At 45.0% G+C, this 13,530-nt stretch overlaps 1 protein-coding gene across 1 annotated transcript; it reads left to right on the forward strand.

Annotated features, from left to right (window-relative positions):
- Window positions 1-1,084: 1,084 nt before the first annotated feature.
- Window positions 1,085-13,431, forward strand: PI4K2B (phosphatidylinositol 4-kinase type 2 beta). Its single transcript, XM_072155680.1, has 10 exons — window positions 1,085-1,529; window positions 5,103-5,257; window positions 6,523-6,723; window positions 8,174-8,305; window positions 8,456-8,609; window positions 9,818-9,909; window positions 10,123-10,213; window positions 11,344-11,477; window positions 11,551-11,610; window positions 11,716-13,431. The coding sequence occupies exons 1-10, from the start codon at window positions 1,244-1,246 to the stop codon at window positions 11,887-11,889; spliced, it is 1,479 nt and encodes a 492-aa protein (XP_072011781.1). The 5' UTR covers window positions 1,085-1,243; the 3' UTR covers window positions 11,890-13,431.
- The last annotated feature ends 99 nt before the right edge of the window (window positions 13,432-13,530 follow it).

Consider the following 13,530-nt stretch of genomic DNA (forward strand, 5'->3'; position numbering starts at 1 on the left):
GGAGGCTGGAGGACAGGAGGAGGATGCAGGACAGGGGGAGGCTGGAGGACAGGAGGAGGATGCAGGACAGGGGGAGGCTGGCGGACAGGAGGAGGATGCAGGACAGGGGGAGGCTGGAGGACAGGAGGAGGCTGCTGGAGGACAGGAGGAGGCTAGAGGACAGGAGGAGGATGCAGGAGGAGGATGCTGCTGGAGGACAGGAGGAGGCTGCTGGAGGACAGGAGGAGGCTGGAGGATGGGGGTGGCTGCAGGAGGACAGGAGGAGGCTGCAGGACAGGAGGAGGCTGCAGGACAGGAGGAGGATGGAGGACAGGAGGAGGATGCAGGACAGGAGAAGGATGCAGGACAGGGGGAGGCTGGAGGACAGGAGGAGGATGCAGGACAGGAGGAGGCTGGAGGACAGGAGGGGGATGCAGGACAGGTGGAGGCTGGAGGACAGGAGGAGGCTGCTGGAGGACAGAAGGAGGATGCAGGACAGGAGGAGGCTGGAGGACAGGAGGGGGATGCAGGACAGGTGGAGGCTGGAGGACAGGAGGAGGATGCAGGACAGGTGGAGGCTGGAGGACAGGAGGAGGATGCAGGACAGGTGGAGGCTAGAGGACAGGAGGAGGCTGGAGGACAGGTTGAAATGATGGTATGCTTGTGGGTGGGCTTTTTGTCCCTCTTTCCTTGGCCCAAAAGTTGGGAGGTATGTGCATGTGTTAACATCAATGTTGACAGCACTGTAATAAGACAAATCACATCTCCTCAGCTGTTGTAATGTGTTTCAAAATGTAAATTTTGTAAACGCAACCAAAACCCAATGTGAACGCTGCCTGAGGTGCTTTACAACCTCTCGCTGACAGACTAGTAACCAATCAGGGAGCAGTATATGTTAGGGGCGTGGTTATCTCCACACTTTCAGGCAAATGAATCTGCCTTACAGGCAGGGCTGAAGGCTATACATTTTTCGCAGACGCTCATTCGTCAGCACATGTCACATGACCACCCTCGCTTGTGAAATACGCATGCGCGTCTGCTTAAGCCGGCAGCATTAGATGGGCGGGTATTCATCCCAGCCAATAGGAGCATAAAACTGGTGACGTCCAGCCAATAGCTGCATCGTGGTCGTTGGGCTCAGCCAATAGTAGGCCTCCCGTCGCTGTCTTGGCGGAGAGCTCTGTGGTGACGTGTGTGGACACTTCCCTGAGTGTCAGTGCTCGGGATGGCGCCGGTGTACGCGGTGCAGTGACGCGGGGATGTGATGGCGGAGGAGAAGCAGCCGGAAGAGCGGGCGGCTTCCCCGCCGTTGCTGGTGTTTCTGGAGGCTTCTGTGGAGGGTGAGGAGGCGGCACTTACTCCAGTAACTACACAGACGGGCAGAGCCGCACCGGGAAGTGCTGTGCGGTTTTTCCCTGGCCAGGAAGAAGACGCAGGGGAAGAAGAACCGCTCCTCAAGAAGTCTGGGGTCACCTCACCTAAGCCCGGGAGGAAGGGGAGAGCGCGGCTCAGCTCCTCCTCGGACCGGGACAGCCTGCTCAACAGTGGCGGTAAGTGCTAGTCTGAACTGCGCCCTATGGAGTGTGCACACCGTGGTGCGTTTCCTGCAGGAAACGTTTCATTCTCCCATACTCTGGTTCATTCACCGTAAGGGGGCGCTACATTTCCCCCTTTGTGGAGTATACAAGAGGGAGTGTCAGTATGGTTTACTAAATCTGCGCAATCCTCCGGTCCCATTGTGGCGCTTTGGGTTTTGGTGATTCATAAAAACTTGTTGACTGCAGTTAAAGAGGATTTCGGGTCCCTTCATTTCTTTTAGGGCTCATTCAGATAGGCGTGTCCGATATGCTTCTAAAAAAAAAAAAAAAAAAAAAAAAAGCACGTTGTTTGATGTACGTCAGTCACACCCCCCCAAAAAAAATCAGATGGGTTTCTAATCTACATTTTGCCCACCACATTGTGGTGACTGATACCTAGAGACAGATGAAACTACTTATCCATGCAGGGTCTAGATGCCCAATACCTTTCAATCACATATTTCTGTGCTGTGTTAAAGGGATTGTCCTGTCACATGAAGTTATTTTCTATACCCAGGATAGGGAATGACCTGTTCTGTGGGGGGCGCAGTGGATCACAAGAACAGGGATCCTTTGTACTCCCAAAGGATGAGAGCGGCTGCTCGCACATGGGTTGATTTGTTGGGCTTCGTTCACATTTGCGCTGGCGGATGTGTTCAGGAATGTGGCGCTGCACATGGCGTGCTTGTCACACCTGAATATAATGAAACCTTTCAGTGACCCTATTGTAAGACGTGGAGTCTATCCGGTGCACTTGACACTGCGTTGCGATGCAATTTTGGGTCTGCATGACAGAACTTTGGACTGGTGTGAACAGGACCTGAACTCTTCTAGTAGTGATGTAGCCTACGGCTGCTGTCACCTGTCCTGTACTTCTGGTTGAGGGAAAGCTACAGAGCAAGCGCAGATGTCAGCAGTGTGCGGAAGATTAGTCTTTAAAAGGACATCTAGGACCAGGATGAGGATTGTAAACCATGCACACTGACATACTGGCGTGCGCCCCCTCTGGCAGGATCTGCTCCTCCTTTAGCTACCTATGCCCTTGTTTTTTAAGGGGAAAAAAAAGCTTAAATTATGCAAATGAGTCTGAGGGACTTCAAAAGCATTTTTGTTTTGTAAAAACCAGAAACATGAGAAGGAGCAGATCCTGGCAGAGGGGGCACACACCCAGTGTGTTTGGTGTACAATCATCCTGATGGTAGATTTCCTTTAGGGGGTTTCCCTGTATTTGAGGATTTGGAGTAATGTAAATACAGGGTGCAATGGTCATGTGATGCACTATTGTGTTACTGTAAGTGGTGACTCCTGTTCTCTCTTCTGTCACTACCCCCGGACGCTTGTTTGCACATCTCCCGGAGTGTATTCACTGGGAAAGCAAACGTCTTCATATTTACATAGTTGCCCGGGGAGCAGCCGACTGTAGTGTTTGTATGTAAGGAATGCCTGCGCCCTCATGCAACTTTATCTTCATATCTAATGTGTACTCGGTCTGTAGCCACTACAAGAATCTGCTCCGCCAGCGCCTGGATTCATACTCCTCCTCACCCGGGATTCGGGACCCCTGTTGTTATTATTTAGACCTCACCCATCTATCTGTATCTGTAGTAAGCATCAACATACCAGACTATTCTTATCTTCACAAGAGACTAAAGTCCACAAGTCTCGATCCACGTGTTCTGATGTTGTGGCTTATCATGTGTTATGGCCGATATGGAAGCACCTAAACTAGAAATCTGCTAATTACACGTGATTTAAAGGGGCCGTCCGCTTTCAGCAAGTAGTTTTTGTGTAATGAAAAGTTATATAATGTTCCAATATACTTTCTGTATCAGAGTGCGATCAGTAATGCACCTGTGTGACGTCACATGACCAGGACACATTTCTATCCATGTTTAGAGTGGATTAGGACTGCCATGAGCCCTGACAAGTCTGGAATCACTTCCTACATTTGGTACTAGAATCAGCTTCTTGGGGATTGGAAGATGTGGCCCTTCTGCTGTTTTCAATCTGTGGTTTCAGGACCTTTGGCGGACCTTCAAAGGTCCTGAAATGGCTGTTGTATAAATGTGTACTGAGAGCAGGAACGGGTATGAGGATTTCATGGGTAAAGGACTTTCTCAGTGTAAAATTTGGTGGGTGTTTTGGGTGTCCATAGGCCCTTTGAAGGTTTGGGCCTTGGGCTACCATCCAAACGGCCTATGTTATAATCTACCATTACATACATGCACCTACCGCTGTGATCTGTTTTTGGGTACGAGACACCCCAGGAGGGTCCTATAGATGATGTATAAGCGAAGGCTGTGTCCTGTCTCCAGGTCTAATCAGATTAGTAGTAGCAGAGCAGCTCCACATTTGGCACTTGTACAGACACAGCATCTTACTGAATGATTGTGTTCTAGTATAAAGATTGTGATACACGTGTATCTTATATCTGACATCTGAAGGATATTAACATCTGGGATCTGCATTGCTGACTATATGGTCAGTCCCGGATTCTTGTGCTGATCGAGTGTGATCCCGATCCGTACGTTTGTAATAACAGCGATCCGATGTGAGTGAAGCCTCGGCCTGTTTTCTCACATAGATCCGATCGGCTGTGACACCTCCTGTTATTTCCCACCATTATGTGGCCCGGGGGCTGTTATTACACCTCTTACTGTATGTGTGAAGTGTTAATCACCTGCTACTGTACAGGATGATAATGAGGATGTCTGACACCTCCAGGGGGGAGAGAGGCGGCTGCTGGAGCTGCAAAATCTGAGCAGAATGGAGAGATTCGGCACAAGAGATGACGACTGATAATTGGAAGCTATTAATATGTCTCTCTTCTTCTATCTTCTGAGAACGTGTTCTACTATAGCCCATTATGTCAGAGCTCGTACTGAGTGTTCATAGGTGTATAACTATAGATGGACATGGCCGTTCATATCCCTGAAAGTCACACATGGCCGCTTGTTCCATATTTGTTTCTTGACTAACCCCAGCATGTTCTGTTTCTCTTTGCAGATGACAAAGGGTGACAATATGTAGTGTATTATCTACTCAGCTCCTCCTGCTCTATAACAAGCTGCCTGCAGATAGGACACTATATACAATCTGCTCAGCCCCTGCTGCTATATAGCATGCTGCCTGCAGATAGGACACTATGTACAATCTGCTCAGCTCCTCCTGCTCTATAACATGCTGCCTGCAGACAGGACACTCTTGGTGATGGGTTTGCTTTATGGGCTCTGCTGCAAACTGAATATTAGGCGGGTGATTAAGAAATCTTTGCAAGAAGTTTGGAAATATAAGAAGCCAGGTATAAAACCGTGTAATTGTAAAATTTGTCTGGATTCAGTAGAGCAATTGTTATTGGCATGGAATGGGTTACATGCGTTAATTAATGCAGGATCTGTAGAAGAGACTTGTGTATTATACTAAACCTTCTCTCTTGCTGTTCTGTCCTATTACAGGATTGTGGAGCTCCTCATGTGATCTGCACACGTTATCACGTTAGGCTCTATCATACAATACAGCCATATAACCTATAATTATGTCTCATAGGTCACGGGGGCCACGAGGATCTGAACGTCATTCTGGATGATATAGAATTTGCTGATATCATTCACAGAGCGGAGCAGGCCATCGACAGCGGAGTCTTTCCAGAAAGGATATCCCAGGGCTCGAGCGGAAGCTACTTTGTGAAAGATCAGAAGGAGGTGAGTGTGATCCCATATACTGACGTGATCTAGTAGGATGGATGTGTATAGGGGGGAGGTATATGACCTCCTTTACAGAAATATGGATCTTGCATGGTTTGCTTGAATTGGGTCCTTTTTCATGTAGTTCCAGTGACCGACATTAGCTGCCTACATGTAATGACTGCGGGTGCTGGGTGTCCACTCCCCATAGGTCCGATATCAATTACTATAAATCCATTAGTCATATGATCATTAGACACGTGTGTGTGTGTGTGTCCCTGATCACTTTGTAGCAGGATATTCTAAATATATATGGGCAAGTACGGTCATTGCATAGTCAAGACTTAATGTAGAAACCACTGGTGTATAATATGAGGCTGATGAGGCTGACGACGACGGATACAACATTTTGAGTTGTGCTTGCTGGAGCAACATATTTGATTGGGTCCTGTGCTGTGACTTTAATCCTTCCCTTTAAAGAGAACCTGCCCTTTAAATTAACCCACCCATAATAAATACTTCATTAAAGACTATTATTAAAAAAACATTGCCCTAATCCCTAAATGGTTCCTTTCCAGTAATCAGTTTGTAAACTTAATGCAAATCACCTGATGTGAGTCCAATGATGTGGTAATGTGGTCCGGTATATGCAGTGTTTTACTGCATGGCCTGCCTCGCTATTCCTGATTCACAGGTCTCACTGCTAGGAAACGCTGCTGTGTGGAACATTGAGAAAGAGCTCTGTTACCCTATTATCATTGCCCATTTCATGGCATGTGACCATGGTGGTGTCATCTATGGTCCTTTACCCAGTTACATTTGCGATATCTAACCCATGTATGTATTTGATTGCATGAAATCACAGCAACCTCCATGGAGGATGGAGAGGTAGTCAATTTGAGGCTGCTGTGATTTAATGTGATCAATGTTACTGGGTGAAGGGCCTTGGATAACATCACCCCGGTCACATGACATGATGAGAAGAGTTTGTGGGATATGGGGAGGAGTAAATGGAAGGGGCCTGCCGAGCAAAACATGCCCAGTAATATTAGATAAAGTTGATTTTATGGGGATGTGAGGTAAACCATTTTTAACTAAAAGAAGTTCAGTTGGTGAATAGGGCTCTATGGAAACCTGTTGCTAACCTGTATTTGTAAAAATGTGGTGACAGGCTCTCTTTAAGGGCACACATTGAAATGGCTGCCAACTTCTGCGTGAGGACATCCATTGTATTCTTTTGCCTAGAGTGGAATTTTTAATCCTTTATCTTTTGTCTTACTCAGAAAATCATTGGAGTATTTAAACCAAAATCCGAAGAGCCTTACGGGCACCTTAACCCAAAATGGACCAAATATTTTCACAAAGTCTGCTGCCCCTGCTGCTTTGGACGCGGTTGCCTTGTTCCCAACCAGGGATACTTATCCGAAGCTGGAGCGTATTTAGTGGATGAGAAACTTGGATTAGGAGTTGTACCCAAAACCAAGGTAATGGCCCCTGTGTGATTTCCTCACCTGAAATCATTTTGTATAACCCTGTCTGAAAATTCAGGATTGTGGCCTGAAAGAAATCTACCATCAAAATAATAGTAATAAACCAGAGACCCTTGCACAGATCCAGGCACCATGACTGTGGTAATCTTCTTGTATTAATCTTCTTGTTATTCCTTCTAAAATCAACTTTTAAATTATGCTAATGAGCTTGAAGAGCCTCTTCATTCTCCAGCTTCACAGACTGTTAGTGTCTCATACTCACCCCCCCCCCCCCCCCCGTCTGATACAATCTTGGAAGTTTCAGCACAAAGTAGGGCTCAAGTAACTAACCCCTTCCCCTGAGCCCCTTTAGTCCATTAGCATAATTATACACATTGATTTTAGAAGGAAGGAGGCCATGGATAACAAATATAAGAAGATTACCACGTTCCCCGTGTCTGGATCTATGAGTAAGTGTCCCTGGTTTATCATGATGGATTTTGATGGTAGATTTCCCTTTAATTCTAAAAGGGGTTGTACTAGGTAGTCATTGAGGGGCTGCCCTCTGGCACCCAAACTGATCATAAGAACAGGATCTCCAGCAATACCAAGAACGGGGGGGGGGGGTCACATTCTCACTTGGGTGAAGCAGCAGATGGATCTTGTGTCCTGCTGCTCCTCTCAATAATTTGAGTGTCAGAAATTGCACAGCGTTTGGGTATCATCACTGGTCACCAGACTCTCTGAAACCGATTTGTTTTAGAACTGTTTAATTAAGGAAATGATACTGAGCTGCAGTACTGATAATGACCTCTATGGATTGTATGGGACTGTTCCTTCTTGCAATGCGCTGCAGCTCATTGTTGGGATTACCAGGTTTTGTATTCACTTTCCAAAGATAAACCATAAATGGGAATCTGTCATCAGCAATTGGCCTAGTAAACTATTACCAGTATGTTGTCAAGCAGCTGAGCAGCTCTTAGGTGCTTCTTTCATGGCCCTTTGAGCTGAGACGTAAATTCTTTACATAAAGTCAGGGAGGCAGAGAATTGAACACTGAAGTACAGCTCTCCCACCTCGCGAGCCTGATTGAGAACATGCATGGGACTTCAGGAGATCTGGTTAGTGATGTCACTGGATGCAGGACAATCAATTACAGTGAAGGGGGCGTTCTGTGGAAAAGAGAGCTTGACTTCAGTGTTAAACTCTCCACCTCCTTGACTTTATATAAACATTACATTACTCCCTTCAGAGTTGATTCTCTGGATGATGCCACCACACCAGGCCCTGAAAGAAGCTGTTCAGCTGCTTGACAACCTACTGGTAGTGGTTTATTAGGCCAATTTCTGATGACAGGTTCCCTTTAAAGCCCTGAGACCCTGTTTTAGTTTTAAATTAAGATATGAAACCTTATTCCACTGTTGACCCCTTACCTGTTCTTTGTTTGTCTTTGGCTTCTGTTAAGGTAGTCTGGCTTGTCAGCGAAACCTTCAACTACAGTGCAATAGATCGCGCCAAATCGAGAGGCAAGAAATACGCTTTAGAAAAAGTGCCAAAAGTGGGTCGCAAGTTTCACCGTATAGGTTTACCGCCCAAGGTGAGACGCCCTCTCGCCTAGTGGTTCTCGTCTGGAAGTGGTGGACTCTGTAGTCATTAGTCTCTCCGGGAGCCATGATGTCAGTACTGGGGTACAGGAGCTCGAGGCTGTAAGGAAATGTTAACCTGGGTCTTTTAACATTCTTTGCAGGTCGGATCCTTCCAGCTTTTTGTGGATGGGTATAAGGAGGCGGATCACTGGCTCAGGAGGTTCGAAACAGAGCCTTTACCTGAGAACATAAGAAAGCAGCTGCAGTCTCAGTTTGAGAGACTTGTTATATTAGACTACGTCATTAGGAATACCGGTAGGTAATACATAGTGACTCTGTGCAAAGTGAACTCCTTTTGTTTTTGTTTTTTCTGTACAGGGTTAAATTACTTTGTACTTGGATATTAACCCCTTGATGCTCTGTAGCTGTACTGCGCAGAGGGGTGGGGGATGTATGAAGAGGGCTCAGCCCGTGAGCCCTTTTCACACATAGGTGGGGTTTGTTGCATATTGCAGCTAACCCCACCGCTAATAACCTTGGTCGGTGCTTGCAGCGATCGCGGCTATTAACCCTTCTGACAGTGCCGGCAAAGCTGTCGCCGGCATTTAAAAGACAGCAGCGCGTGGGCACTGCCATCTTGGATCAGATCGTTGCTCCCCCGAACGTCATTGGGAGGGAAGCGATCGGTTGCCAGTTACAGCCTCCAGTCTACGTCGGACCAGAGGCTGCATGGTTTCTGCAGATTTGTTACAATGAGCCAGTGGTTCATTGTAATGAATACTGTGCAAAAATACCATATACTGCAATACAAGCTCAAAGCATCCCCTTTTCCTAGAACTGATTATATAAAGTAATAAACAATAAAAATCACAGACACAATAGGTATCTCCACGTCCCAAAATGCCTGATCTATCAAAATATCAAAGCGTTTATTGCAGGCGGTGAAACACATAACGGAAAAACGTTTCCTCATTTTGCAAAAACGTACTCCTCCCACAGCTCTGTATAAAAAAAGTTATTAGCGTCAGAAAAAAACATTTTTCGCCATCTTTTCGTACACAATCATTTGCATTTCATTAAAGGGGGGCATCTGCTGTGAACTGGGGGGGGGGGGCAGCTGCGGGCAGCTATTGATATACTGAGTGGGCATGTGCTGGGGCTATCTATTTACTGAGTGGGCACATAAAAAAAATCTTCCAGTCAGGGCATTTCTAGTGACAGCCCTGGATCTGATGGTAGATTCCTCCTACTCCGGCCTCTGTCCTAATCTGTATTTAATAATCCTGAAACCCAATCTAACTTAATTTACATATTGCTAAAATTTTAGCAATATGTAAATTAAGTTAGATTGGGTTTCAGGATTATTAAATACAGATTAGGACAGAGGCAGGAGGAGGAATCTCCCATCAGATCTACTTCTCATGGTAGGTTTCCCTATTGTATTGTTGTAGTCCATGTATGCACCTTCCATGGTTACATATTTGCTCTTTTACATATTTGATGTGCGCTCTTTTATTCAATAGACCGAGGGAACGACAACTGGTTAATCCGATATGAAAGCCAAGAAGATTACATAGAAGGGTCTGAGAAGGCCAGCGATGACCTCATATCCAAGGTAGGTATTTGCTACTAAATACAGAAAAAAACAGGCCACAACAAAGGTACATGTGCCCCTAGGACTGCATAGAGGGATGGTCAGATGGCAGTAGGGATGGAATCTGATAAAACTTGGGATAAGTTTGGAGTGTGTGCAGTATGTGTAGCCTAAGAGAACATTCTATTCAGATTTATCATGTGATTCAGTTGCTCATTGAAGTTGTTGTTTCAGGACTGGACCGATAAAGAGCCAATTATTCAGATCGCTGCGATTGACAATGGGCTGGCGTTTCCCTTTAAACATCCTGATGAGTGGAGAGCGTGTAAGTGGCGATATCTACCTTATTTCTTGCACAGCTACCGGACTCCATGGTACTGGCCCGCATGGTGCTTGATTATGGAGTGCAGTCCTGTACATGTGGACAGTGTGTGGGTAGCAGAAGAACCGTGGCACGGAAATCTTTGATCTAATGAAAATTTATGTGAATCCTGAATACCCCCTTTTAACCCCTAAAGACCTGACCCTTTTGTTTTTACATTTCCAATTTTCACTCCCCAACTTCAAAAATCTATAACTTATTTTTACACGTAAAGAGCTGTGTGATGGCTTGTTCTCTGCGTAATACATTGCACTTCATAGTGATGGTATTTAATATATACAGTGCTGGGAAGCAGGAAAAAATTCCAATTCCAAATGCAGTCAAAATGGGGGGAAAAAAACACATTTGTACCATTTTCTTGTGGGCTTGGATTTTAAGGCTTTCACTGTGCACCAGAAATGACATGTCTACTTTATTCCTTGGGTCGGTGCGATAACTAACTAATTTGTATAGGGTTTTTTAATGTTTTCATACATTTACAAAAATTAAAATCACCTGTCCAAATTTTTTTTTTTTTTTTTTGCCATCTTCTGGTGCCAATAACTTTTTTTTATACTTCGATGGAAGGAGCTGTGTGGGGGGGTGGGGGGGTCATTTTGTGCGACATTTGATTACTTTTTCACTGCTACCATTTTTAGGACTGTACAACATTTTTGATCTCTTTTTATAGATTTTTATTTTTACTTAAAATTATATATATATATTTTTTTTTTATTTATTTTTTTTCTTCCAGACCCCCTAGGGTACTTTAACCCTATGTTGTCTGATGCTGCCGTATACTGTCATACTACAGTATGGCAGTATATCGGGATTTTCCTCCTAATTTATTACAATGTGCCAATCGCAAATTGTAATGAAATGGTTGTCTCGAGGCTGTCATGGCGACCGATCCCCGATGACGTCACAGGGAGTGACGATGACCCATGCACTACCATCTTTTTGAAGCCGCTGGTGATTTGCTGCAATATGCTTATTGGGCTATTATGGCGCGCGTTGTTAAGGGGTTAATAAAAGTGCTGCACAGCAGTGTCACACCATTCACCACAAAGTGCACAATTTTCTCTCCTTTCTAGATCCATTTCTCTGGGCCTGGCTCCCTCAAGCTAAGGTTCCCTTTAGCCAGGAAACCCGAGACCTGATCCTTCCGCGGATCTCTGATATGAACTTTGTGCAGGACCTCTGCGAAGATCTCTACGAGCTGTTCAAGGTAGGTTCTAAGTCGTGATCCTGCGGAGAAAGCTCTGGTTAATCTGTCCTAACCCGAGTCTTCTCATCCGTAGACCGATAAGGGGTTTGACAAGGCGACGTTCGAGAAGCAGATGTCTGTAATGAGAGGACAGGTAAGTAGTCTGTAATTTATAGACGGGGTGGGGGATGGACAATGGACTCAGGGATGTATCGTTCTAAATTTGTCCTCTGTTCTCTCCATTGTCCCTTTCGATCAGATCCTGAATCTGACTCAAGCTCTGAAGGATGAGAAGACTCCCATCCAGCTGGTGCAGATGCCCAAAGTGGTGGTGGAGCGAAGCCGTAGCGGGAGCCAGGGCCGGATCGTTCACCTGAGCAACGCCTTCACACAGACTTTCCACTGCAGGAAGCCCTTCTTCTCCTCCTGGTAGTCGTCCGAAGGAGGAGGGGGATGGGATCTTGTGTCTTAAATCCACTAAGCTGCTGTTTTTTGCACAAACGCTGCAAAGAGTGAAAACTGCTGCCAAACCTCTCGGAAGGAAGACGTCTCCATGAATGTAGCTCGGTTTACAGTTCTGTCCTACGGTGAAATTGTTTGTCAGGGATTCTGCCAGGACTGCATTGACCCGTACTGTAATTTTATAGAATTTCTTTTTTTTTTTCCTTGAAATATGAAGTAGTGCGTTCATGTAAATCAGCCTGAACTCCACAGGGTTTCTATATGCTGGAATGACTCCTCCTCACTATTTATAATTATCAAGGTAAAGGATATATATGCCATGTTCTGTATGTTGCATTTTTAATGCATTTTTCTAAAGTGCCCTGTACAAAGTAGAGTAAGGGGCAGTTTCACATTTTTGCGGGTTTTTTTTTTTTTTTTTTCACTGCAGCTGTTTTTCGCTTGTGGACACAGAGGTTGGTTTTCTCTTCCTGGCTTTGTCACAGATTCCTTACTGAACCATTCTTTGCAATGAGTTTTTTTTTTTCACACTTCGGTTTTTTTTTTTTTTTTTCTTTTGCACAGCTGCAATGTTTTCAGTGTACACATACAGAACCTGTTCCAAATTGAAAATAAACTGAAGTGTAAAAAAAAGCCCATTGAAAGGAATGGTTCAGTATATTAGATGCAGTTTTTGAAGCCAAAAGTCGGTGTGGATTGTAATGGATGAGAACATATCATTGAGAGATGCAGCCCCCCCCCCTTTATTTTCAATTCAACTTCAAAAACTGCATCTGAAAAACTAAACGTGTGAATGTACTGTAAGGCAGGAAGAGAAACCAATCTGTACATGTCCAGAAGCCAAAACGGGTTCAGGTTATAACAAAACGCCAATGTGAGTCCACCCTAAGACTCTTCTTGGATTGACTTAATGTTTCTGCCTTGGGACCTGATTACTGTAAGAAGGTGGTCATTATATAACTGTGTGGTGACCTACTAGATGCCATGCGGCCCTAGCTAATGACATCCCATTTGTGCCCAGGTCACCTCTGAGGCCAGTGCTTGGAAATGCAAATGGATTGTTATCCAGCAGGACAGGTAGTGCCACCGCTTCCGCCTTTAAATTCCAAGCCATGTGCTCCCTCTAGTGGCGACTACATGCGGCTATAAAGATGAGGTTGGACCTATAGATGACATGATAAAAGTTCACTTCTTCAGGATATGAATAATCAAATCTAATTTTGGTCCTTTTGTGTGTTTAGAAACTTTTATCAATGATCCATGCGATTGGTCTCTGCCCATCTGATGCCAGGGAATGTATATGTAATATGGCGGCAGCTGTAGAGGGTCCATCTGTACTATGAGAATCATTCATGTAAAACTACTTCAGCCAATCTCTGTTGTACTTGGTTTCACACAATTCTGTTTTGAAGAAAAATTTTATTAATTGTTTAACTTAAAAAAAAAGTTCATATTTTTTATTTTTGTTAAAATGTAGTATTTGGGGAGGGGGAAATAAAAACCTTTAATTATGTTTCTCTTGTGTAATATATCGATGTGAAGCTAAAGCCTAGGACGGAATGGGACCTCCTGGTGTGGGGGTTACACTCCCTGCAAGCACACTTACCCCCCC

The sequence above is a fragment of the Engystomops pustulosus genome, chromosome 6, assembly GCF_040894005.1.
Source record: "Engystomops pustulosus chromosome 6, aEngPut4.maternal, whole genome shotgun sequence".
In the NCBI taxonomy this organism is placed as follows: Eukaryota; Metazoa; Chordata; class Amphibia; order Anura; family Leptodactylidae; genus Engystomops; species Engystomops pustulosus.